This window comes from Plecotus auritus (assembly GCF_963455305.1).
Source record: "Plecotus auritus genome assembly, chromosome: 3".
Classification (NCBI taxonomy): domain Eukaryota; kingdom Metazoa; phylum Chordata; class Mammalia; order Chiroptera; family Vespertilionidae; genus Plecotus; species Plecotus auritus.
The window spans coordinates 40,642,748-40,666,548 of NC_137772.1; the positions used below are offsets into that span (position 1 = coordinate 40,642,748).

Below are 23,801 nucleotides of genomic sequence, written 5' to 3' on the forward strand. Positions count from 1 at the left end.
GTTAAAGGAAAACCATTAATATAAAATATTTTACAGATAAGCAAAGTAAAGGGAGGGAAATATCAGTTATAAATGATAAATGAGTAAACAGTTTGAAAAAATCCTTCCAAGGATGGATTCAAGAGTAGCTGAGGAAAACCTCTGATACAAGAAAATTAAATAAATATTTTCCCTCAACATATCAAATATTTTTCACCTCTGTGCCTTTGCTTAGCTTTCTCAGGCCTAAAATGTTCATATCCCATTTTCACACCTCTAAATATTAGCCATTCAAGGTCCACGTCAAATGTTAACTCCATTTTTATGTAATTAAGATGGTACAGTTATGTATCATGCTTTCTCACACATCATGAATATTTACCAACAGGACTTAGAAGGACACATCAGACTGTAAACTGCTTGTGATTATGGATGGCTTTGTTCTTTGCTTGTGTTTTTCAGTTTCCTATGTATGCACATGTTAACTTAAAAAAAATAAATGTTACTTTAAAAGCCTAAAAAAAAAATATTAACTCCAACTTGAAGAATTCTCTGATCCAAAACTGGAGTCAATACTCTTTAATTTACTTGTGAATCCCTTAATTTATAATTTATTCAAAAAAGTTCTTAAGCATCAACTTTTACTCTAAGTTTGCAGATACAATAATTTTTCAGAGGAAAAAAGTTTTATTATATCCATGAGAATTGTGTAGACTTGAAGAAAAGAACTTACAATAAAATGTGATGGTATTTTAATGAAGGTATTACAGTATGGAGGAAGTGTAAAATAATTTCAGAAAGGTGTTTCTAAAGGAGATGATTTGGAAGAATGGGAAAATGATAAGAAGTAATTTAGAAGGAGAAGCAAAGATAAGGAATACAATGTCAGGTAAAATTAACAAAATCATAATACACTTAAGTTTGTCCATCTCTATTGCCCTCCATGAAAAAACTCACTTTTCCAATAAATGGAGACAATTAGACCAATAAAAGCATAGTCTCTTCCACCCATCCAATCACTGAAGCCATCAAGATTCATCCTTGATTCCACCTTGCCCCTCACTCAAATTATTCAATCATGAATTTCTATAAATGCTGCTTGTACCCTCAGGGCAGCAGTAGGAGCAGGAGGGGTTTTCTTAGGTTCAGCTGTGTTTAGATTGACATTCAGCACTAGAAGGACATGGGGTAGGAACCACATCCTGACAGCTGGACAATATTAGGCCTTCCTCTCCATGGGAATCCTTGCAAGGATTCATGAGGATGACAACTCAACATGGTGGTCTGGGGATTACCTTCTCTTTAGATGACACAATTCAGATGCACAGAGATGAGACCCATGTTGCACAGATGTTGAGACTTCTCTGGTTTAAAAGAAGCCTCATGCTCCACAGGAGCTAAAATATTTTTCTAACAATTCCTTAGCATAACTTCCAGAAAACCTGCAAGAGACATGCCTGTTGGTAGAGTTATGGCACTCATAGAAGCCAAAAGCATAGCATTCCCATCAGACATACATAGTTCATTCATAATCCATCCTTTCCAACTTAGTTGAAAACTAAAGATGCAAGTGGAAGTGGTTGAGATTACTCAAGGGCCACAATTAGCAAGCAGAAACAGCATCCAACAACATCCATTTTAAGGGAAATAGATTTATTGGTAAGATCTGGAAGATGAGCAAGAATAAGAAATTAAGTGGTTAAGAGAGAAGTCTGAGAAGAAATGGATGGGGAAGGTATTTCTGAGGCCCAGGGAGGAGACCATGTCATGGGGCTTTCAGAGCAGAGTAACTATAACTCTATGCTAAAAGGTAGTCATGTAGAATGAGAACTAAAAATCAACTAGGAACTGGGCAGCTAGGAATTATTAATAAACTCAGGAAGAATTGCTTATGTGGAATCGTTGGAGATAGAGCAAGTTTCCATGGGCTTAAGATTGAACCAAGAGAAATGCTAGCGTATAGGTCAGAGGTAATAACATCAAGTGATTAAAAATATTTAAGGGCATATGTGTTTAAAGGGCAATGCAGGGCTTTACGTGGAATAAGTATGCAGTAAGTATTTGCTGATTTGATTAAATTTGTGCTATATACATGATAGGATATTACTAAATAAATGAGAGAAGTTTCCTTATGATAATGGGTATTTTTAGATAGATTGAGAAACACAGAAACTTTGCCAGCGCATTTCTTTTGGCTTGAGGAAGCCTAATGGACAGTGTCTTCTTAATTGTGCTCCTCCATGCTTGGGCGAATCCATGTGAAGCTTCTCCACAGAAAAAGCACTGCAGGGTAAGAGACACTAAAAATACTTCTGAGATGAATGACAGTCACTTTGATTTGATAGCTCAGTGTCAAGTGTGATAAAAATGACCAGAAAGGAGAAATCATCAATGCCACCCAAAACTGAAGACCAGACAGTCACAGCTCTGAATACATTGTTGTCACAAAAGGTATTGACAAGCTATGTTATTTAGGATAAACATGAGCGTGGAGATATTTCACCCGCTCCTTCCAGGAGCCCTTTCTCCAAGCAATAGGGTTATCCATCATGAGGAAAAATGAAGAAATCAATAACAAGGAAAACAAAAAACGTACTCACTGGAATGTGTAAAGGATGTGTAGATATAAGAGGTTTCTACAATATCAACCATTTCAAACAAGTCACCAGAGCAGCTGGGCAAGGAGACCCATGTGAGGTAGGCACTGCATGCCAGTGAAAATGACAATGATAACAAGGTCTCCTCTAGGTGCCAGGCAGGCTTTCTATACCGCGTTGTGAGAACTAAATGAGTCAATACACATACTGTACTGAACAAAAAAGACTGCACTCTGCTTAGATACTTCTGGTAACTAATACCAGTGAAGGGAAAATCTCAACTAAAAGTAATATTGAGATAAAGTCCAAACACTTTAATGTCACGCTGGGGAAAACTGTGATATAGGGAAAGATCTGTGAACCTAACGTCAGTGTCAGATCCTGGGTCTGCTGCTATTTAGCTAAGGGACATCCACACCTCAAACCTCAATCACTTTTCTATTTGTAAGATGAAGAAAGCAGGAACAATCACTGAAGGTGGCTGCCGTGAGGGCTGCGTGAAATAAACCTCCTGGCACCACAGTCCTTAGAAAGGGCCTTTACCTTGGCTCACAAAGAAAAGAAAAAATAAATTTTTGGTTAACTTGCAAGTGTTTCATAGTTGGTTGGAGAGATAATACTAGATATACATGGATATTAGACAGATGGTAGTGATAATGTCCCTGCCTTTTCTATGTTGTACCTGCATGTTGATTTTATCCAATAAAGTGCCCAATTGCGTTATGATAACTATCTTGAAGAAAGACAGCTACATTTTTTTAGTCTGATTCCACACCCAGTGCTCCTCAGTTGTACTGGAAACCTAGAAGGAGGTATCATCAGCATGTATCATCTCTACAGTATCAGGTTTTGCAAGACTGAACTATGAGAATAATGTTGACTCCCATCCCCTCCCCTGGATGAAGACCAGGTAGACACTGTCAACCTTCTACCTCTGGGACTCTTAGTTTTGCTGATCATCTTCCCTCTGTCTCATTTGTTCTTTGCAGGTTCTTGCTTTCATAAGCTCTTATTTGGGTCTCAGAGCCATTATGGGAACTGAGATATTGTATATTTCCTGCGATTTTGTAATTAAACTTAGGAAGTTATCTTACTGTGTGTGTGTGTGTTTTATTTTTCAAGTTTATGGGTGATACTTACTTTCCCCAGGATTTATGAGTACAATAATAAAAATCATCTTAAACTGTTCAGTGGCAGCAAAGCCTTTTACTATCTCCATAGAATTTAGTTTAGTCTCAACCACCTTTTATCAATAGTGCACTGTGTACTTTCACATGCCCTTAAATCAAGAGTCCAAGAACATAAAGGTCATTACAAACATAACTGTATATTGCTTTTAGGTTGAATTGTGTATTCATTTTTGTTTATCTTCTTTTCAACAATTAAAAAAAAGGAAGGCAGGTGAAGCATGTTGCATGCAGTAGCGGAAGGCTGTTAAATTGTTCACCTCCACAGACTACACCGTCGAGGTCTTCACAGCGGCGATCATCACACTCGCACGTCTTCCCATACACCCTGCGATCCCCCGGCGGGTAGCAGGTACATTTGCCACATTCACATTTACCTGCAAAATACAAAGGGGGAGCACGTACATTAGGAGATTCACAGAACCAGGAAGGCTTTCAAAGGAAACAAGCACACTATTAAACCCAGACCTCCGGACCAGTTCTAGGCTTTACCTGATTCTAGCTCAGCAAATAACTTTTCTGAACCCCCTATGGTAAGCTGAAGGTCAGACACAAACACCAAGGTGGTCGAGAGTGAAAGTAACAATTGCTGGCTTGGAAGTCATTCACCTTTACTACTGTCCATCTTTTGTTTCTTTCATTGTTGAAGACTAATTCAGTTATTAAACTCTCTAGGTATTTCATATTCATCTTAGTTTGACAGTACCATTGAATGTAACTGAATCAACTTTACATATATTGAGAAATTTAGCCTAATGTGGTCATTTAAAAAATATTTTTATTTTGGGTGTATCCTCCACATACAGAAAAAAATGTTTACTGGTGCATTGCAACATGACATTTTAGTGATTATTTTGCATTAATTTTATAATTCATTAAACACATTTTAACATGGAGCATGTGTCACTGCACATGACTTAAATATCTTTATCATTTTTGACTTAAAAAATAAACATATAAACATTTTTTGGAATGAGTTTGGTTCATCATTGGGGACTGCCTTAACTATTATTATTATGACTTTTATCATCACTTCTTGAGCTATAAATATGTGTCAAACATTATAATTTCTTAAATTCCATCATTTTGTTTTCATAATACCACCCATTGACTAGCATAACCACTATCATTTACTAATCAAGAAAAAACAGAGACATATTAAGGCCAAGTTACTTTCCATGGTGACCCAGTTCATAAGGGAGAGATTCAAAACTTATATCCATTCTCATTAATGTTAAATGTGCACACTTAACCATTGAGCCATGCTGCACCTTAGTATACTCATAACAGAGCCCCAGAAGACTATACAAGAGAGTAAATTCCTTTTGTTTGAGGGATTTGGACTAGTTTGCCAAAATTTCAGCTGGGTAACTACTTTGAGACATCTGTTACTCTCTGTCATTAGCCAACCATCATAATTATACACCCACTGAAATGATCATGAGATGCTTCAGGGCTGACCCCACACTGTGGTTAGTCATTCTGTTGCTGCATTTGTATCTTGTTAAAGAAATTCCGAGTTGGTAGAGAATGGGAGAAGGGAAAATTAGTATTTAGAATCATATAATTTCAGAGCTGTAATGAAAGATAATCCAATGCAGTGATTCATTATCTTTTCTGGCAGAAGTGTTGGGGTCACAGTCCCTTGGAGAAACTGGTGAAAGACATGGCAATAGATACTCCTGTTCTGGCTGCCCTTCAACATGTCTGTTTTTCTACTTGGAGACAGTCCCAAGTTCAGCAGAAGATAGAGTCCTTTTCCTTGCCCAACAAGATTCCCTCTTTCTATGCCCTGGCAGACAGGACAGGGACACACCAGATACTCTTGGCAGGGCTCTGATTTTTGAGGTTGACTTCAAGGGCACAGGGCCTGTGCAATAGCACAATAGTGAGTGTCCAGGAGCAGTGAGCTTGATACACAGAGGCTACAGTTCAAAAGTGGTGGCAGCAGGGGCTGGTCTTGGCAGTGCCTTGCCTAGCTGGAGTGTTGCATGAGCTGATTGTCCAGCATTGCATTTTGAGCCTAATCCCTTCTAATTCAATCCTGTTTCATTCTAGTTCATAAAGTTGGTTTCTGTTGTTTGCTATCAAGAACTATAACTGGTAGTCGCCAGATATCTCCCTGGAAGAACATACCAGCACACATTTATTTTTTTTGTGTGTGTGTGTAAAATATCAGGAAGATCCATGACTTGCTGCAATTTATTTAATAAATGAGGAAACTCAAGCATGCTGAGGCTAAATGATTTGCCTAAAGCCAGGGAAGTAGACATCGACAGTGTTGGTGCTAGAACCCAGATCTTCTGAGCCCCAGTTACCTTCTGGTGTGCATAAACATGCTAGCCTTCACCATGAGTGGATGTGTGAATGATAATAATAATCCAGACTGTGGAGACAGAGACAAACTACTAGCAAAGAAGAGTAATGAAATAAGGCAGATATCTAGGATTTTTGATCAAAATATATTTTACTTAAACATTTCAAATTTGATACTCATATAAGATACAAAAATACTCTAAGTCAATACATTTACAAGAAGCACAGTATATAGCTCTATGTGCAAGTCATCATTTTAACAAATAAAATACATCTCACTCAATTTAGATCTTTTTACTTTAAAATTTCTCACAATCATTAAGATGTGTTTATGTTTGCCACAAGTATTAGATTAAAATTTAAAATCCTGCTGCACTTACTCCAAAATATCTCTTATAGGAAATTCAATAATGATTAAGAACCTGTTTTGTGTGAATAATTGATTAGATGATATTATTAATGTTAAACAAAAGATATGTGCCTGTAATTTCTGCTATGCTATATAATTTCCAATTTATTTTCACTAAGTATTAACTCCAAATACAAATTTTGTAGAATGATTTCTAAGTATCAAAATCTTAAATTGTTTTGAGCAAAATTATTGGCTTTTTTATAATAAAAATTTATTCTGAAATAATAAGTCATGTTATTTAAAGGTTCAAGTTTTTCAGTATTTGTTTTAATGAAATATTCACATGATCACTAGACATATATAACGACCCTCTCCTCTTGAGCATATGAGAAATGCAAACTAAAACCACAATGAGATTCTTTCCCTAACTAATCAGATAAACAAGCATTCAAGAAATGATCATAAGTTTGGCAGTGCTTTGGAAGTACAAAGCAGGTTTTCCTTTGATTATGTTTTTACAGCTAGTGGAAGTATAAATTAGTATAATATTTGGGAAGACTAGCATTGTCTGGTAAAGTCAATATGCATAATATATAAACTAGAAACTCAATTCTTGGTTATATTCCCTAGAGAAAAGCATACACATTTGTACCAAGAGATATTCCAGACCAATCAGAGAAACACTATTCCAAGTAGTCTCAAAGGAAAAATATCCCAAATGTTTATCAATAATAGAATAGATAAATATCAACTATATTCTCAAATGGAACATTGTACAACAATTAAAATGAAGGAAGCACCATTGCTTGCACATCATGCTTGAATCTTAAAAATGCAGAGTGTAAGAAGCCAGTCACAAATAATAATTATTATTAGATGATATAATTTCAAAACAGGCAAGGACAAACACCTTAGTGTTTAGGAATATATGCTTAGCTGGACAACTAAAGACAGGTGTAGAGGTGGTTACCATGAAAGTGAGAATAATGGTCATCTTTCCAGGTGGAGGGGTGGGTATGTGGGATATTTGGCAAGAGATAAGAGGTTGCTTTTGGGATTCTGGCTTTACTCTGCTTCTGCACCTCACTCATGGTTTGGTGTGTGCTTATTTTACAAAACTTCATAATGCTATAAATTAACACACCATATACTTTCTAGGCATGATGGATTTTTCAAGAAACAAGGCTAGTATATCTGGTGGGCCATGTTGGAAAAATAATCAGTTCCTTTACTTAACTCATTACAACTAAATAGATTCCCAGTGGATTCAACATTTAAATGTAAAAGCTTAAAACATAAAATGCTAGACAGGAATATAGGTGGGAGTTTTCATAACCCTAAGATGAGAAAGACTAAATATGACAACAAACCAGAAACATAACCTTAACCATTGATAAATTTAACCATAAAATATGATATTTAAATTATTTAAAGCAACAAATAGCACAAGACTAAAAAAAACAATGAACTGAGATAAAATTTTTGTATAAATAAGACAGATCTAAGTAAAAATTACTATATGTAAGAGCTCATATGTAAATAAGAAATGATGTACATCTTCAAGAAAAATAGACCAAGGACAAAAATGGATCATTCACAATACAAATAATACATGATAATTACTATCAATGGTGAATTATTTATATCTTTTAGTAAATCCCATGGAAATAATCCACTCATTTAAAATAACTATGCTTTGTTGAGAAGTCACCTGGTTTAATTAAAATACATAAAATTTCTGAGATCTTTTTAGTTAATAAGATTTTACCTTATATATCTTGGAAGAAACCCTCATTTATTATTTGTTGGATTTTGCCTACAAGATGCTGCAAGGCACATGCCAAACAAATAAACAAACAAACAAAACAACAACTCGAAAACACTAAAGTAAGAAAAAGCAAAATTTTATTTTATATATAGGATAACTCAATATTACTAAGTTATAAGATGAGATAAAAAACGAGTAACTTGATACCTTTATAAAATGTAGGTTGCCTCATTTTCATTTTTAGAAATTAAAAGATCAAAAATGTATTGAGTAATTTCACTAGTTTTCATTCTTATTAACTGCTAGAGTGCAATTACAGTGGAAATAATAATTTTTTATTTCACAAAATTGGAGACTGTGGAGATGGAAAAGTCAATTTACAGAGAGAAAAGCCCCACAATTTACAGAAGAGAAAATGAACCTCTGTGCCTGAGATAACGTATGTCTTATTCGAGGTCACATTGTGAAAACAAGGGATCCAAAAGTCATCTCTCGAGGTCACAGAATAAATAAGGGGTACTCCTCAATCATTTCTATACCTATCGTTGCTTTCCTTTTTAATAGTTAGGAATGGTCGTGTGACTCTATGCTAATGAAAATGGAGAGATATGTCAAAGCATTGCCTGAGAAAAGGTGTTTATCTCTGGTAGAGATTGATTTTCTAACACTGGTACAGGCCAACTATATGAAATTGTGAAGGTGACAACATTTGTTTTTTGGCTATATAATTCTTTTCCTCCTTCTTTCCTTCTTTTTTCCTCCTGTTGTTTCTCTAATCCTTCTCTTTGTCCCCCAATCATCTCCTCCATCTCTCTCCATCTCTCTCCATCTCTCTCTCTCTCTCTCTCTCTCTCTCTCTCTCTCTCTCTCTCTCTCACACACACACACACACACACACACACACACACACACACATATGCACACATACTTGTCCTCTCCTTTCCTCTTTCTTGTATGTCTTTTATTTTTGGATTCCTCTTTTTGCACAGTTTTAACCATAACCAAGTTCTCAATCTTTAGACTTGCCTTCTCCTACCCTCATTCTCTTCATCCTAATCTCAAAAATTAACAGTTAGAGAAAATCCTTTGATGGACTAATTGGATAAACTCATATCTCATTAAATGTTAACAACCAATTAAATCTTCTCTTCTTCTTTACCACCAGTCATATCATTGAGCATTTGTAAAGGAGTAAAAATTTGGAATTTTCAGACACCACATGGTAGATGTGTGGACCTGAACAATGACTGCTAAAAACTGAAATTATCTCCAGAAGCCATAAGTAAAAATACAACACACACACAATTACAAATCATTTCTATCCTCTATGCTCACATTTGAGGTGTGGAAAATAATTTTAACTTCCTTCAAACTACACTACAGAGAACACATATGTGTTCTTATTCAAGAATAAGGCTCATCAGCTTTGAAAAACTGCATTGATTTGATCACTCCCTCTAGTCATTCATTCTACAAACACTTTTGAATATCAACTAGGGGCTAAGTATTGTGCTAGATGCTGAAGATACAAAATTAAGTAGGACATTTAAAAAATTTCAATCGTAGAGGGAATAAAGGTAAAATACATGAGCATGCACACCCTGTAGGATTAGAGAAGTTCCCTGGCAAAGGTGACCTGGGAGTGAGTCTTAAACTGTCTGTTAAATGTCAATGGGGCAAAGAGGAAAAATAATAAATTTATGGCACAGATATAACTAAAAGCATGGGCTCTGAATTTATATATATGTGGATTTTTATCTTGACACATCCACTGTTAAATGTGTTTCCTTGGAAGAGTAAGTCAAACCTCATTTATCATGGTTGCATGATGGGAATACAATAATAATGATAACATAAGATCATTTTAAAAGCTAATTATTATAATACATATAAAGTACACAGGACAGGACCTAACACCTAATATTATTTAATAAATTACAGATATTATTTATATTTTTATAATAAAAACATGTTGGGGGCGTGGGTTTCAATTGCTCATATAAAATTCATACCTCTTCTTTCTCATTGCATTTCTCTAAAAACAACTGCATTTCCTGATCCAAAGTGAGATTGTTTAAGAAGAGCACTATATGATCAAATGAACCTACCAGCATGGCAACAGCAGGCACACTCTCTATGACCTTATTTTCTTTCGCTTTTTAAAATGGGAAAAACCACACTTGCAGTACATGCTCAATAGTTGGAGAGTAATTAGAGTCTCACATAAAACAGAAAAGAGATTAGCACTTTACTAACACAGTCCTCCTTTGCCTGAAATAATTGGTTTACCATAGCAACCTGATTGCACTAGAAAAAGCTCCTGCCAAATGCATCCTAAGTTCCCTTGAAATTTCTATGAGAAAGAATTAAGCACTCGAGAACTATAATATTCTGTACAATTTCATCCCAAGTTCAAATATTTTTTTTGAGAATCAAGTAATCTTCCATCATTTGAAAGTGAAGAGGCACCTTTCATCTTCCATTTCAAAATGGGCAGTGAGACATAATTTAAGCCACATCGACATTACAATTGCTAGCCAATGAAGAATTGCTCATGCCTTTTAAAGACACAGATAAATGTCAGTCCTTCTGTTTGTGCTTTCCTAGTACAAAAGGATTAAAGTGATCAATCATGAACTATGTGAAAGAATAAAATACATTTAAGCAAATGTTGTGCTAATATAATTTTCCATTGTCTGCCCCAGAATGTCTAAAATTGAAAATGGGAGCACTAGGTTTCACTTCTCCTTAAAGGTTTCCTAGGATATGGAGAAAAATATCACAGAGGAGGTCTATTAGACCTCTAAGTTAGATTATCACATTATTTCAACCTTAAGATAGTTTCTAAATAAAAACTGAAATGACTTGATTCATTTTTTCTAACTATAAGTTAGATAAATATAGTTAGCAATATCATAAATAGGTGGCGATACAATTAGGTGGCAATATCACATTCATTTACCAATTAACTAAAAAACTAAGTGACAAGTCCAGGGCTAAAAAGTCAATGAATGAACTAAGGTGGGAAATATGGAGCTTAAGTAATTAATTAATGTGCCCATCATGAAGCGCCCAAAATCAGTTAGAATAAGAATCTTCTTCCTCCCTAGTAAACTCATTGACTGGACAGTGGGCAGTACCTGCTTCAGAAACAAGGTTTTGGGATTCTGCAAACATAAATCATATCACACATGGACCTATTCCTGGTATGGACTTCAATGATTCCATTCTAGTTAATAAATAAATACATGCAACTGTAATTCACCATGAAACACTCTATGGGATAAATGCCAAAGGACTGACACAGGAAACAAATGTTATTCACCAGTGCAAGACAGTGTTCTGTATGCTATAATTAGAGAAATGGTTCTATAAAAAGTTGATGAACCATTTTGGGGGTGGAATCAGGACTTAGTCACATTTAAATTCTTGGTTTCTGTTACTTAAAGAAATTCAAAAGTATGAGTGAATATATCACTTCCTTAATACACATTTAAGCAGTGCTAATTAAATTGATTTAAAGCAAGTGTGGGCTTTCTTCCATATCAGGAATAATTAGCAGATTATTTTTTTTTAAAAATTGAACAGTGAAATCCATATAATAATAAACACTATATTTTCCATCAACAAGCTAATTTTCTACAATTAAGAAAAATTAGTCTATAAAACAGTATTTTCTACTGATCATTTATTTATTATTTTTTGTTTCTAAATTTACCAATATTGATTTCCCCAAATCATAAAACAATAGAAAGAACATAGTTTATACACATAAGTGTAACATACTAGTACATGAGGATGTAGGTGCATATGTACATTTAAATTAGAGGATGATGAAACTCCATGTGAGCAACTGATCTTCAAAATGTTCATTAATACAGAAACCAAGACAGAGAAATACTCCCTACCATTGACTACAAAGTAAAGGTAGTTAAGTATAGAAATACAGTTTCAAGTAATGGGACTTACTGGGACCATAGTGATCCAGATCTATGGAAATACGTATATTCTCAAATTATATACAAATAAATATTACTTGTAAAGGGCAAAGAGAGTAGTAAAAAGTCATAGGAAATATCAGAGACTGTGGGCAGACATGAAAACAATTCCTTGCCCATCTTTTCCACTATTTCAAGATAATTAAATATTTATTCTTACAAGAGACCATAGAGACCTCAATGGCTAAACTTATCTAACTAGAGAAACTGTCTGATGACCAAATAAATGAGGGTCCTCTATGTTCCTTGGACTCTATCAGAGAACACATTTTGTTTTAGTAAGAATATCAAAGGGGTAGTGTAGAGATGAAGAAAGAGAGGGAAATATGCTTCCAATTAAGGAGGGGGGGAGGAAGGTGTTTAAAGAAAAATAACACTCAAATACATGTGATCCTCTATATTGGCAATGGAAAAAAATTGTCAGAAAATAAAAGTATTTGAAATGCAGATCATTTATGTAGGCATTCACATCTCCTTAACTGTAGGAAATGTAGGATAGCTTGGCCAGAATAGCTCAATTGATTGAGCATTGCCCTGTGTACCAAAAGGTTGGCGGTTTGATTCTTGGTCAGGGCTCATACCTGGGTTGTGGCTTTGATCCCTAGTCTGGGAGCTTAAGGAAAGCAACCAATTGATGTTTCTCTCTCTCTACCTCTCTCTTCCTCTCTCTAGCTAAGCATGTCCTTAGGTGAAGATTAAAATAAAATAAAAAAAAGAAAATGTAAGATAAATAATCACTCGTTTGAAATAGAACCTGAGCTTTCTTTGGGTCCCTTTATATTATGAGTTAAACTATGCTTATGTGTCTCTCATTCAAATCTTCAATAAAATCAAAGAAGTGAATACAGAACATAAAAACAAAACAAAACAAAATCACATGTAATTGTTAATTGTCAAAAACGTTCCTGCCATTATCTGAAAAGTAATGTCTTCTTTGAAGTAACAGGAAATTGCAGTATCAGTTCTGCAGTGAAACGACTTTTGCTTTTACCTGATGTATCAAAAGAAATAAACTCTTCAATCAGTCTTAGCAATAATAGTTAACATCATACCACAAAAGCTATTCAGGGAATGAAATGAGGTAATAACCGAGAACAAAAAAAGGCTAAGTGAGATGCTTTAAACAATGAGAAGCTCTACATCACACAAAAAGCAGTGTTAGAGGACCCTGATTACTTTTGTCTTGAGTTATCTTTGACTTAAATACATCTGATTGCCAGAGAGTCCAAAGGATTGGTTGCTAGTCCATGATGTGTTACATGAATTCCACTGGAATTTTAATTTGCATATTTCTCTCTCTTTTTTTTTTTTTTTTTTGCTAGAAAATGACAACTGCTTTATGGGAAGCATAGAAGGAAGGGTCTACCATATTTATAAATTAGAACCTTAAAATTGTTGCCCTACCCAGTTTGATTCAGTGGATAGAGCATCAGCATGTGGACCAAAGGGTCCTGGGTTCGATTCTGGTCAAGGGCACATACCTTGGTTGCAGGCTCCTCCCCGGCCTGGGCCCTGGTCGGGGTATATGCAGGAGGCAACCAGTTGATGTGTTCCTCTCACATCGATGTTTCTCTCTGTCTTTCTCTCTCCCACTCTCTCTAAAAGATCAATGGAAAAATATCCTCGCGTGAGGATTAACAAAAAATAACAAAAAAACAAAAATGATTAATTCTCCAACAATTGATCTATAGATTGAATGCATTCCTAGGTGTTCAGATACCATTAATGGTATGTAAATGTAAAGGGAAAAAATAGCCAAAGCATTGTGTAAGAAAAATGGGTAGAGAAATCATAACAGTAGATTTTAGTATAGTTAGTAGACATCTAAACTTATTCTCTCCCAAATCTAAGTGTCTTGTTTATCCTCCACTTAATTTTCTATTTTATTTACTTTTTGGTTAAAATGTGTGATTTTAAATGTGTTTTCACATTCAGAAATAGCATTGCAAACTATATACTCCAATCAAGTACACTTTTAGGTTCCAGCAATATGAAGAGCAAATAACATACTGTTCCTAAAATAAAGTGTTCATTCCATTGCTGGGCTTATGGGAAGAAATATAATTTTCCAAATACCCAAAAACAAAAACTATGAGCTAGAACAAGAGCAATTCCCATAAGCTCCCATGAAAGTGGTAATGAGGGTACTTTAAGGAATGAAACTAGAGAAATTGAACTTAAGACTCCTGAGACTAGGACTTAAAGAGACCCAAGATCAGTAATATCCTATAAGAAACTAACACAAATACTCCTTGAAGGAAAGTGTCCTGAATTTAAGCTTTAAGATTTTGCAAAGTTTAGGAGAAACCATGTATAAGTGCACAGTTGAAGATCAACATGTATGGTCTCTTAGACAGCACATATACTGAAGACCAACACATGCACACATAAGGAAACAAACCACCATGAGTGAAAGTCAGAAAAAACACACACATTTTTTCTTTTTTAGCTCTGTGCTATATACTGGTTATTGTCTAGGTAGCCATCTTGCCACTTTTTTCTTGAATATATTTATCATTATTCTAATATCTGTATCTAATAATCCCAATAACTGGGTCATTTAGGCATTTGTTTCTATTGTCTGTTGTTATTTCCTTGGTCCTGATTCTCATATTTTGATTGAATGTCAGAAATGGCATATGAAAAGACTACAGAGCCTTTGGGCAGTAGTCTTTTCCCCAGAAACAGTTCACCTCTTGTAAGCAGATAGAGCAATGTATCTCATCCCAGGTATATTTTACCCCAGGGCACATTTGGCAATGTCCCCAGACACTTTTTAGTGTAGTGATGGGTTGGAGATGCTACTGTATCTAATGGGTAGGGGCCAGGGATGCTGTTAAACATCCTACAAAGCACAGCACAGACTCGCCCAAAATGTTAGAGTGCTGCTATTGAGAAAACCTGAACCAAATGAAGGCAGATCCAAATAGCAATTGAGCTCACCAGAGACTGAGTTGCATTTACCTCTTGTTTACCCTCCTCCTCCCAAGAAATCCAAAAACACTGTCATCTGAGTTCATGCACATGCATATATATACACATATAAATGCTCACATGAAAATGACCCCCATGAAAGTCTACACTTCATCCTTTAAGACTGATCATTTTCACCTCCTTTAAGAAACAGTGCCTGCCACTGCCTCAACCCACACACTCAATCACCACTTGAGGCTTGAACAGTATCATTATGGTGTTTAAAATAGAATCTGGGTACTGTTCCAACAGATATTGATTGATCTGAAATGTGCTCCATGGTGTTGAAGTCTGTTATATAATTTTTTTTAATCTAAACTGTTCATTTGCATCTTGCATCTGGTGCTTATGCAAATAATTAGCATTTTTATGCCATTTCCTAAAACACCCATTCACTATATTTTTAATGTATACCTCTATTATCCCTTATTAAGAATCACTTCCCTAATTTCAAATCAAGATTTTAAAATATTGCATATAAACACACACATATTGAAATACTAAGTGCCTTTTACTTTTTAAATTATGATTTCACTGACTTAAAATATATTATATAAAGCAATGCATAAATAATCACAACTCAGTACAGGATCAATGTAAATAAAAAGAAAATACATATGCATAAGGCAGGAAATCCCCTGTTAAACTCAGCTTCAGGGACAATTCTTGTTAATGTTGCAGTGAATTTCATTCTAGTCTTTTATTTACACCTATTTTTACATATGTGAGTAAACAATGCAATATATTTTATCTAAAATTACAACATAAGTATTTTAGTTAGGGGCACTTTTAAGAGGATTCATTTTAATTGAGATCATTCTTTTAGTATCCCTTTTCATGACCTACACTGTGGCTAGACTTAATCCTAAAGTACAATATTATTTTTTCAAGGGAGCATATAGTATGTTACCAGCCTTGACCTCTATTGCACACATTTGAATTCCTCCTGCTGATAGAATTTCAAGTGTACATTAATTTACTTAGAGTTTGACTAATTGGCCATTCATTCCCAAAGAGAGTGCTGATTTAATCAGTTAAATCTGTAATTAGGCTATCTCTAGGAGAAAAAAAAAATCTTTCTATACCACTCCTTTAAAATTGCCCATGAACTCACAAATAAGCTTCTTTGCCTTGTGTGCTACCCAAGAATAAGAAGAAATGTAAGGGTCTTGGGAACTCTTTATTTTGCTCCCTTCATTCAGGATTGTTCTAATGTGGATTATTTTTATTTTATTTTTTTTATTAAATCTTTATTGTTCAGATTATTACAGTTGTTCCTCTTCCCGCCCCCCATAGCTCCCCTCCACCCAGTTCCCATCCCACCCCATGCCCTTACCCCCCCACCACTGTCCTCATCCATAAGTGTATGATTTTTGTCCAGTCTCTTCCCGCACCCCCCACACCTTTCCCCCCTGAGAATTGTCAGTCCACTCCCTTTCTATGCCCCTGATTCTATTATATTCACCAGATTATTCTGTTCATCAGATTTTTTATTCACTTGATTTTTAGATTCACTTGTTGATAGATATGTATTTGTTGTTCATAATTTTTATCTTTACCTTTTTCTTCTTCTTCCTCTTCTTAAAGAATACCTTTCAGCATTTCATATAATACCAGTTTGGTGGTGATGAACTCCTTTAGCTTTTTCTTATCTGTGAAGCTCTTTATCTGACCTTCAATTCTGAATGATAGCTTTGCTGGGTAGAGTAATCTTGGTTGTAGGTTCTTGCTATTCATCACTTTGAATATTTCTTGCCACTCCCGTCTGGCCTGCATAGTTTCTATTGAGAAATCAGCTGACAATCATATGGGTCAGTGGTCTGCAACCTCATTAGGCAACAAGAGCCAAATATCAACAGTACAATGATTGAAATTTCTCGAGAGCCGAAAACCGACTTCTGCGCATGGGCCACGAAGTTTCAATTGCACTGTACGTGCACACCTGCACGTGGTATTTTGTGGAAGAGCCACATTCAAGGGGCCAAAGAGCCGCACATGGCTCACGAGCCGCAGTTTGCCGACCACTGGTATGGGTGCTTCCGTGTAGGTAACTAACTGTTTTTCTCTTGCTGCTTTTAATATTCTCTCTTTGTCTTTTGCTCTTGGCATTTTAATTATGATGTGTCTTGGTGTGGTCCTCTTTGGATTCCTTTTGTTTGGGGTTCTCTGTGCTTCCTGGACTTGTAAGTCTATTTCTTTCACCAGGTGGAGGAAGTTTTTGGTCATTATTTCTTCAAATAGGTTTTCAGTATCTTGCTCTCTCTGTTCTTCTGGTACCCCCATAATTCAGATGTTGGTGTGCTTGAAGTTGTCCCAGAGGCTCCTTACACTATCTTCATACTTTTGTATTCTTTTTTCTTTTTGCTTTTCTGGTTGGGTGTTTTTTGGTTCTTTGTATTTCAAATCTTTGACTTGATTCTTGCAATCTTCTAGTCTGCTGTTGGATCTCTGTATATTATTCTTTATTTCAGTCAGTGTATGTTTAATTTCTAGTTGGCTCTTTTTCATATCCTCAAGGGTCTCACTAAATTTATCGGCCTTTTCTAGAAAATTCTTGAAAAACCTTATAAGTGGTTTTGAACTCTATATACAATCGTTTGCTTTCCTCCATTTCTTTCATTAGTGACCTGTTTCTTTGTCTCCGCATTTTGGCTGCTTCCCTGAGTTGATATAGTGGCTTTTTGTGTGCTAGGTGTCCTATTGGGCTCAGTGGCTCAGCCTTCCCAGTTATCTGAGGTGGGCACTCTTGGTGCACCTCTTTGTGGGCTGTGTTCACAGTCTTGTTGTAGTTAAGCCTTGCTTGTTGTAGGTATCACTGGGAGGAATTGACCTCCAGACCAATTGGCTGTGAGGATCAGCTATGTCTATGCTGGGAGAACTTCTGTGCTGGCGACACCCTTATGAGGCAAGACTTGCTTTAGTGGGGCTTCGGTGCTCATTGAGTCTGCCCCCTGAGTGTGTCCCTTATGGATCTGAGGAGTTGTAATCTGGACGGTCCTACTCTGACCCTTGGGTACACTGGCTCTTGGATCTCCAAGGAGGTGCTAATTTAGCTTCTGCCTGAGGCCATGCAGCAGGAGCTACAGAGAGATCTGCAGATTCCTCTTCTTTGTTTGGGTTTTGGAGGTGCCCAGATGAGGCCCAGCTGTGAAGCAATGCAAGCTGCTGTGGGGCCTTGGGCCTTCTTTTGGATGTTCTGGGTCTCTCTGACTCAGCTGCAGTTTGTTAGGTAAGTTTAGATTTCAAAGGACCAGGCCATTCATAAGCAAAAGCCTCTGTGAACAGCTGGGGTGGGGAGGAGTCTCAGGGCGGAGCAAACAGCAATGGCTTCCCATCAGCCTTGCCCTAAGAGGCCCCTGGGTCTCAGTGTCCCTTGGTAGTCGCTGCAAGCACCTTTGAGAGAAAGCAGCCCTCGAGTTCCGCCTGCTGCCAGACAGTCCAGTTTCTCCCTGTATGAGTCTGGGTCCCCAGAGTCTCGCCCAGAACTGGAGTTCAGAGCAGTCAGGAGCTTGTGTCCCCTTGTGGATTGAAAAAGCCAGCTGCATACTCAGTTGCCAGTCCTCTCTGCTTGTGCGCCTCCGTACCTCTGCACTTTACTTCCGCAGCTCCTCTGAGTCTCAGTGTGCTTTTCTCTTCCCTTCTAGTTGTAGAATTTCCACTCAGCCAGCCTTCCTGTGGTTCTGGATGATGTCCATTTTGTCTTTTAGTTGTAGTTTTGAAGTGGTTGTGCGAGGCAGCAAGTTCAGGTGTTTACCTATGCTGCCATCTTGGTTTTTCTCAATGTGGATTATTAATAGAGAATCATTTGCTCTCTGCTTTCTTATCTGCTGAGATAACAATTAATATTCAACCATGTGGACAGCACACAGGAGAGGGTCTAAATTCTAAATCAAACTGATGAGTCTATGAAGATTGATGACCCCAAAGAAGAGAAAGTTACCCTCCAATAGGAATTTCAATTTTCCCAGAAAAACTGACCTCCAAGTGTTTTGTAACTATAAAGAAAACCACTATTGTGGGTTGAGTACGTTTATTAATGTGTAAGGGGTGTCATACATAAAAAAAAATAAAAATAAAAATGAAAGAAAGAGACCCATAGTAAAATGCAGAATAGACAGTTTTGGTAATATTATTTACTTAAAATCCTTTTTTTCTTGAAATATTAATGTTTATTGCATGTAACATTATTATATTTAGAATCATTTTTTTGAAATAAAAAAGCAAACAACAACAAAAAACAGAATAGAGATAAGAACACATTATACAATGCTTTAAATTTCTTTTTTAGTTTATGTGTGATGGGCAGGTGAAAGGGAAGGCAGAATTATACCTTTGGGGTATGTATTAGACTTTCTTTATAGACTTGGTATATGGGTTAGATTAAACTGTTTACCCAGGGCCAATATAACATCAGATTGACGGAGGCATGTTTAGTAAAGGCTTAATTAATTAATTAAATAAAATGTTAGCAATAAATAATTTTTATTAAAAAACAAAATAATGAATTTTTATACAACTTGGATTAAAATTGAACATATGCTGGGGAAAACATAATTTGAAAAGTTCAATAAAGTGTAGCAATTACATCCATATTCAAATGTAAAACACAATGAATACTATAACAGCTTCATTATGGTTCAGGCCAAGTGTAGGCACTATTCTTCTTGCATTTGGGCTAGTTGTCCATCAGAGGCAACACTGGGGACACAGTCTAATCAACCTCACACTATTTGAACTAAGGAGGAGCCTGACTATATATCTAAGATGTATTTTATTGACAAAAAGTAAAAGAAGTAAATAAGAAGGATGTAAACATAGACTATGTAGACTTGGAGCTGCAATAAAAGTGTTAAACTACTCTCAAACAAGATATTCAATAAGGGTGAGGGTTAGTTATTCACAAAGGAAGGGAAAACATTGCCAACTATTACAAACAAAGTAGAATATAAGTGCATTTTGAGAAGTATGGTGTTAATGCCCGGGCGGGTGGCTCAGTTGGTTGGAGAGTTGTCCTGTACATCAAAAAGATTATTGGTTGAATCCCCAGTTAGGGCGTGTATGGGAGGCAACCATGAGATCTCTCTCTCTTCCTCTCACTCTTTCTCTCTCTCTCTCTCAAAATTAATAAAAGCATGTCCTTGGTGAGATGAGGATTAAAAAAAGTAGGGAGTTAATATGGTGAACTTCAATTTGCTCTATGAGTATATATCACATTCTCTGAATATGAAGGCTTGTAACTGCTGATCTTAATTTTCACTTGTGGCAGTTGATAGGAAAAGGCATCACCTCTGTGACAAGAACTGTTACCAAACCAGTCAGCTCATGTACTAGTCAACATGGCACATCAGTGGGATATTGTGACCATCCAATTAAACAATGGAGAAGCAAATACGTTTTAAAGGTAATAGTAGATATTTTAAATGAAGGTAAAGACATAAGATCTAGCAGTTAGCTTCATAAGAAGGGAAAGAGGAAATTGGATTTATAGATATACAAATATTAATTAAAAAGCAGAAGAGAGAGGAACTTAAAAATACAATTTTCAATGCTTCTTTTCTTATACACCAGGTTGCTCTCAATTCCACTTCTCCGGTTTCCTTGCAACACCAATGCTTTAATTACATTTGTAAGAATAGAAAGAACTACCACAGGGGTTTGCATTTTCTGAGGATAAGCTATTAGTGCATTAGTTTGACTAAATTTATCTTGTCTACCACCTCGCTTTTTGTTATATTTAAATATGCATGTCTAACAACTGCTTTTTGCAATAAATATGTCCATTCCTCCCACATGAGATAAAAGATAAGATAAACCAAACACCTAATCTATGCCATCAACCAAAGTGGTAGTTTTGGCGTATCCATTTCCTGTTCATGCATTCTATGCATTTCTGAATTGAACACTTCTACTTTTTCCCATCTAGAAGTTGGTATGTTTAAATAATTGTTAAGAAATCACTTGTAGGGGAGTAGATAGTCACTGAGAATTTCATTGTCCTTAGACAATGAATTTGTGTTTTCCACATATAGGAACAGCCTGTTGCCTTTGTGTGACTGTGACCATACACATTTCCTGGCATTGTACTAAGTACTCTCCGTTCATTATGTGATTTATTTTCCACAGAGATTCCATAGATGAAGGTCCTGATTTTATCCCCGCTTTGCAGATGAGGCACATAGACTGATGGGGTTTAGGTAATTTACTCAGAGTGATGCAGTCAGTAAAAGATGGAGTCAGGATTCCACACAATATCCAGCTTAGTCAAAAACACCTATCTAGGTTATATTTCTTCTTTATTTTGGACAAATGCCAAGGATAAGTAATTGACATTATCAGTTAACATAAATGTATTTCTTGCTTTTCAAAATAAAATATGGGTCATGATAGAAAAATTACTTGAAATACAAGGGGAGTTACTGGGGAAATGTCTCATGCAAAAATCCAAGTATCTACTATTAAGGATAGGGGGGAAAATACAAAAACCTTTATATCATCTTCTTACAAACACATTTGCGAACCAGTTTGTTCATTTGAAAAACAAGCCAGCCTATTGTTTCTTCATAAAGGAAAGAAAATAAGCACATATCTCCTAATGCTATTAGTATAATTGACAAAATATAAAACCATAGTTTGGCATCAACTATATTTACCTTAATCAAAAATATTTTGGGGTATTTGAGGACATGATGAGAAGACTGGGAAGCAGTAGCTCTGTGAACTGAGAGCCGCCATGCCTTCAAGCACGTCAAACTCGTGGCCCGCAGTAAGCTTGACATGCTTGCTTTTCTCTTCCTCTCAATCTTGTTCCTCTCAATACTACTCCTTAGGTATCTTATACTCTACTAGAGGCCCAGTGCACGAAATTCGTGCATGGGGGTGTGTGTCCCTCAGCCCAGCCTGCGCCCTCTCCGATCTGGGACCCCTCGAGGGATGTCCGACTGCCCATTTAGGCCCGATCCCAGTGGGATTGGGCCTAAATGGGCAGTCGGACATCCCTCTCACAATCCAGGACTACTGGCTCCCAACTGCTCACCTGCCTGCCTTCCTGATTGCCCCTAACCGCTTCTGCTTGCCAGCCTGATCACCCTCTAACCACTCCCCTGCCAGCCTGATTGATGCCTAACTGCTCCCCTGCCAGCCTGTTTTTCCCTAACTGCCCTCCCCTGCAGGCCTGGTCCCCCCCAACTGCTCTCCCCTGCAGGCCTGGTCCCTCCCAACTGCCTTTCCCTGCAGGCCTGATTGCCCCCAGCTTTCCTCCTCTGCCAGCTTGGTCACCCCTAACTGCCCTCCCCTGCAGGCTTGATTGCCCCCAACTGCCCTCCCTTGCAGGCCTGGGCCCTCCCAACTGCCCTCCCCTGCTGGCATGATTGCCCACAACTGCCCTCCCTTGCAGGCCTGGTCCCTCCCAACTGCCCTCCCTTGCTGGCCATCTTCTGGTGGCCATCTTGTGTCCACATGGGGACAGGATCTTTGACCACATGGGGGCAGCCATCTTGTGTGTTGGAGTGATGGTCAATCTGCATATTACTCTTTTATTAGATAGAATTGGGAAGAGCAAAGAGGCTTATATATTAGAGCACAGTATTATGAGAATGTGATAAAAGGAGAACACAGAGACTTGGGCAGCTTTTTGGAAAAGGTGACACCTGCGGTGAGTTCTAAAGTTAGCCTAAGAGGTTATGAGGAGGAAAGGGGTCTAGACTTTTCCTAAAGGCGTAATACACTTTAAGCTAAAAAGTGGAAAGGCAAATTTGACAACAGTACAAAGAAAACATAAATCGAAGTGCACAATACAAGTAATAGAGGAAGCAGGTGACAGGTTCTTAGAGATGCTCTGTGCTAAGGTTATACCAGAGGTGTGTACAGAATGAGATATTTCTTCATTCAACTGAAAGGAGAATATCTAAACAAGTATAAAATTTCCATAAGAAATATTATCACCCACATGGCCAATATCTTAAAATCTTTTAAAAATACATTACTTTATTTTTATTTATTTATTTATTTCATTTTTATTTAAGTATAGTAGATATACAATATTAGTTTCAGATGTGCAATATAATGATTCGACATTTATATCACTTACGATGTGATTGCCACACTAAGTCTAGTAAGCATCTGTTGCCTTGAAAAACTATCACAATAACCAGGCTCTTCATGCTTTCATTTTTCCCCAATCATTTATTTAGGGACCCTCTCACATTCTAATAGAGAAAGACTAACATATACAAGTAAAAAAGTAAATATTTAATGTAAAATTTCACATACACAAGCCAGACATACAGTCTGGCTTGTATGTCTGGCTTGTGTATGTGAAAATTTACATTAAATATTTAAGAACTTTATTGTGTACTTCTTCCCTATAAATAATATGAGGACACATCTCCTGTTTTGAATGATCTCTTGGTTCACAATTGTCTCATTTCAGTGTTCACCATAAAATATGAATCAGAGAAACAGATGTGTTTTCACATTTGAATTTCAATAAAAATTAAAAACCTGTGAGTAACCAAAGTGAGCAGATGTTCAAAAGCCAACAAGATTCTAAAACTAAAATTATCTTTTTCTTGATTCATATGCATAAGCCTTTTTATTAAGAGGAAAAATATGTTAATCATAATTTTAATTATG

The 23,801-nt window shown here is 36.5% G+C and overlaps 1 protein-coding gene across 1 annotated transcript in view; it reads right to left on the reverse strand.

The window, feature by feature from the left end:
* Window positions 1-23,801, reverse strand: part of ITGBL1 (integrin subunit beta like 1) — a 209,698-nt gene that overhangs the window by 18,003 nt on the left and 167,894 nt on the right. The window contains exon 8 of the mRNA XM_080660967.1: window positions 4,024-4,140. Coding sequence (XP_080517093.1) covers window positions 4,024-4,140 — 117 coding nt within the window. The remainder of the gene's footprint in view (window positions 1-4,023; window positions 4,141-23,801) is intronic.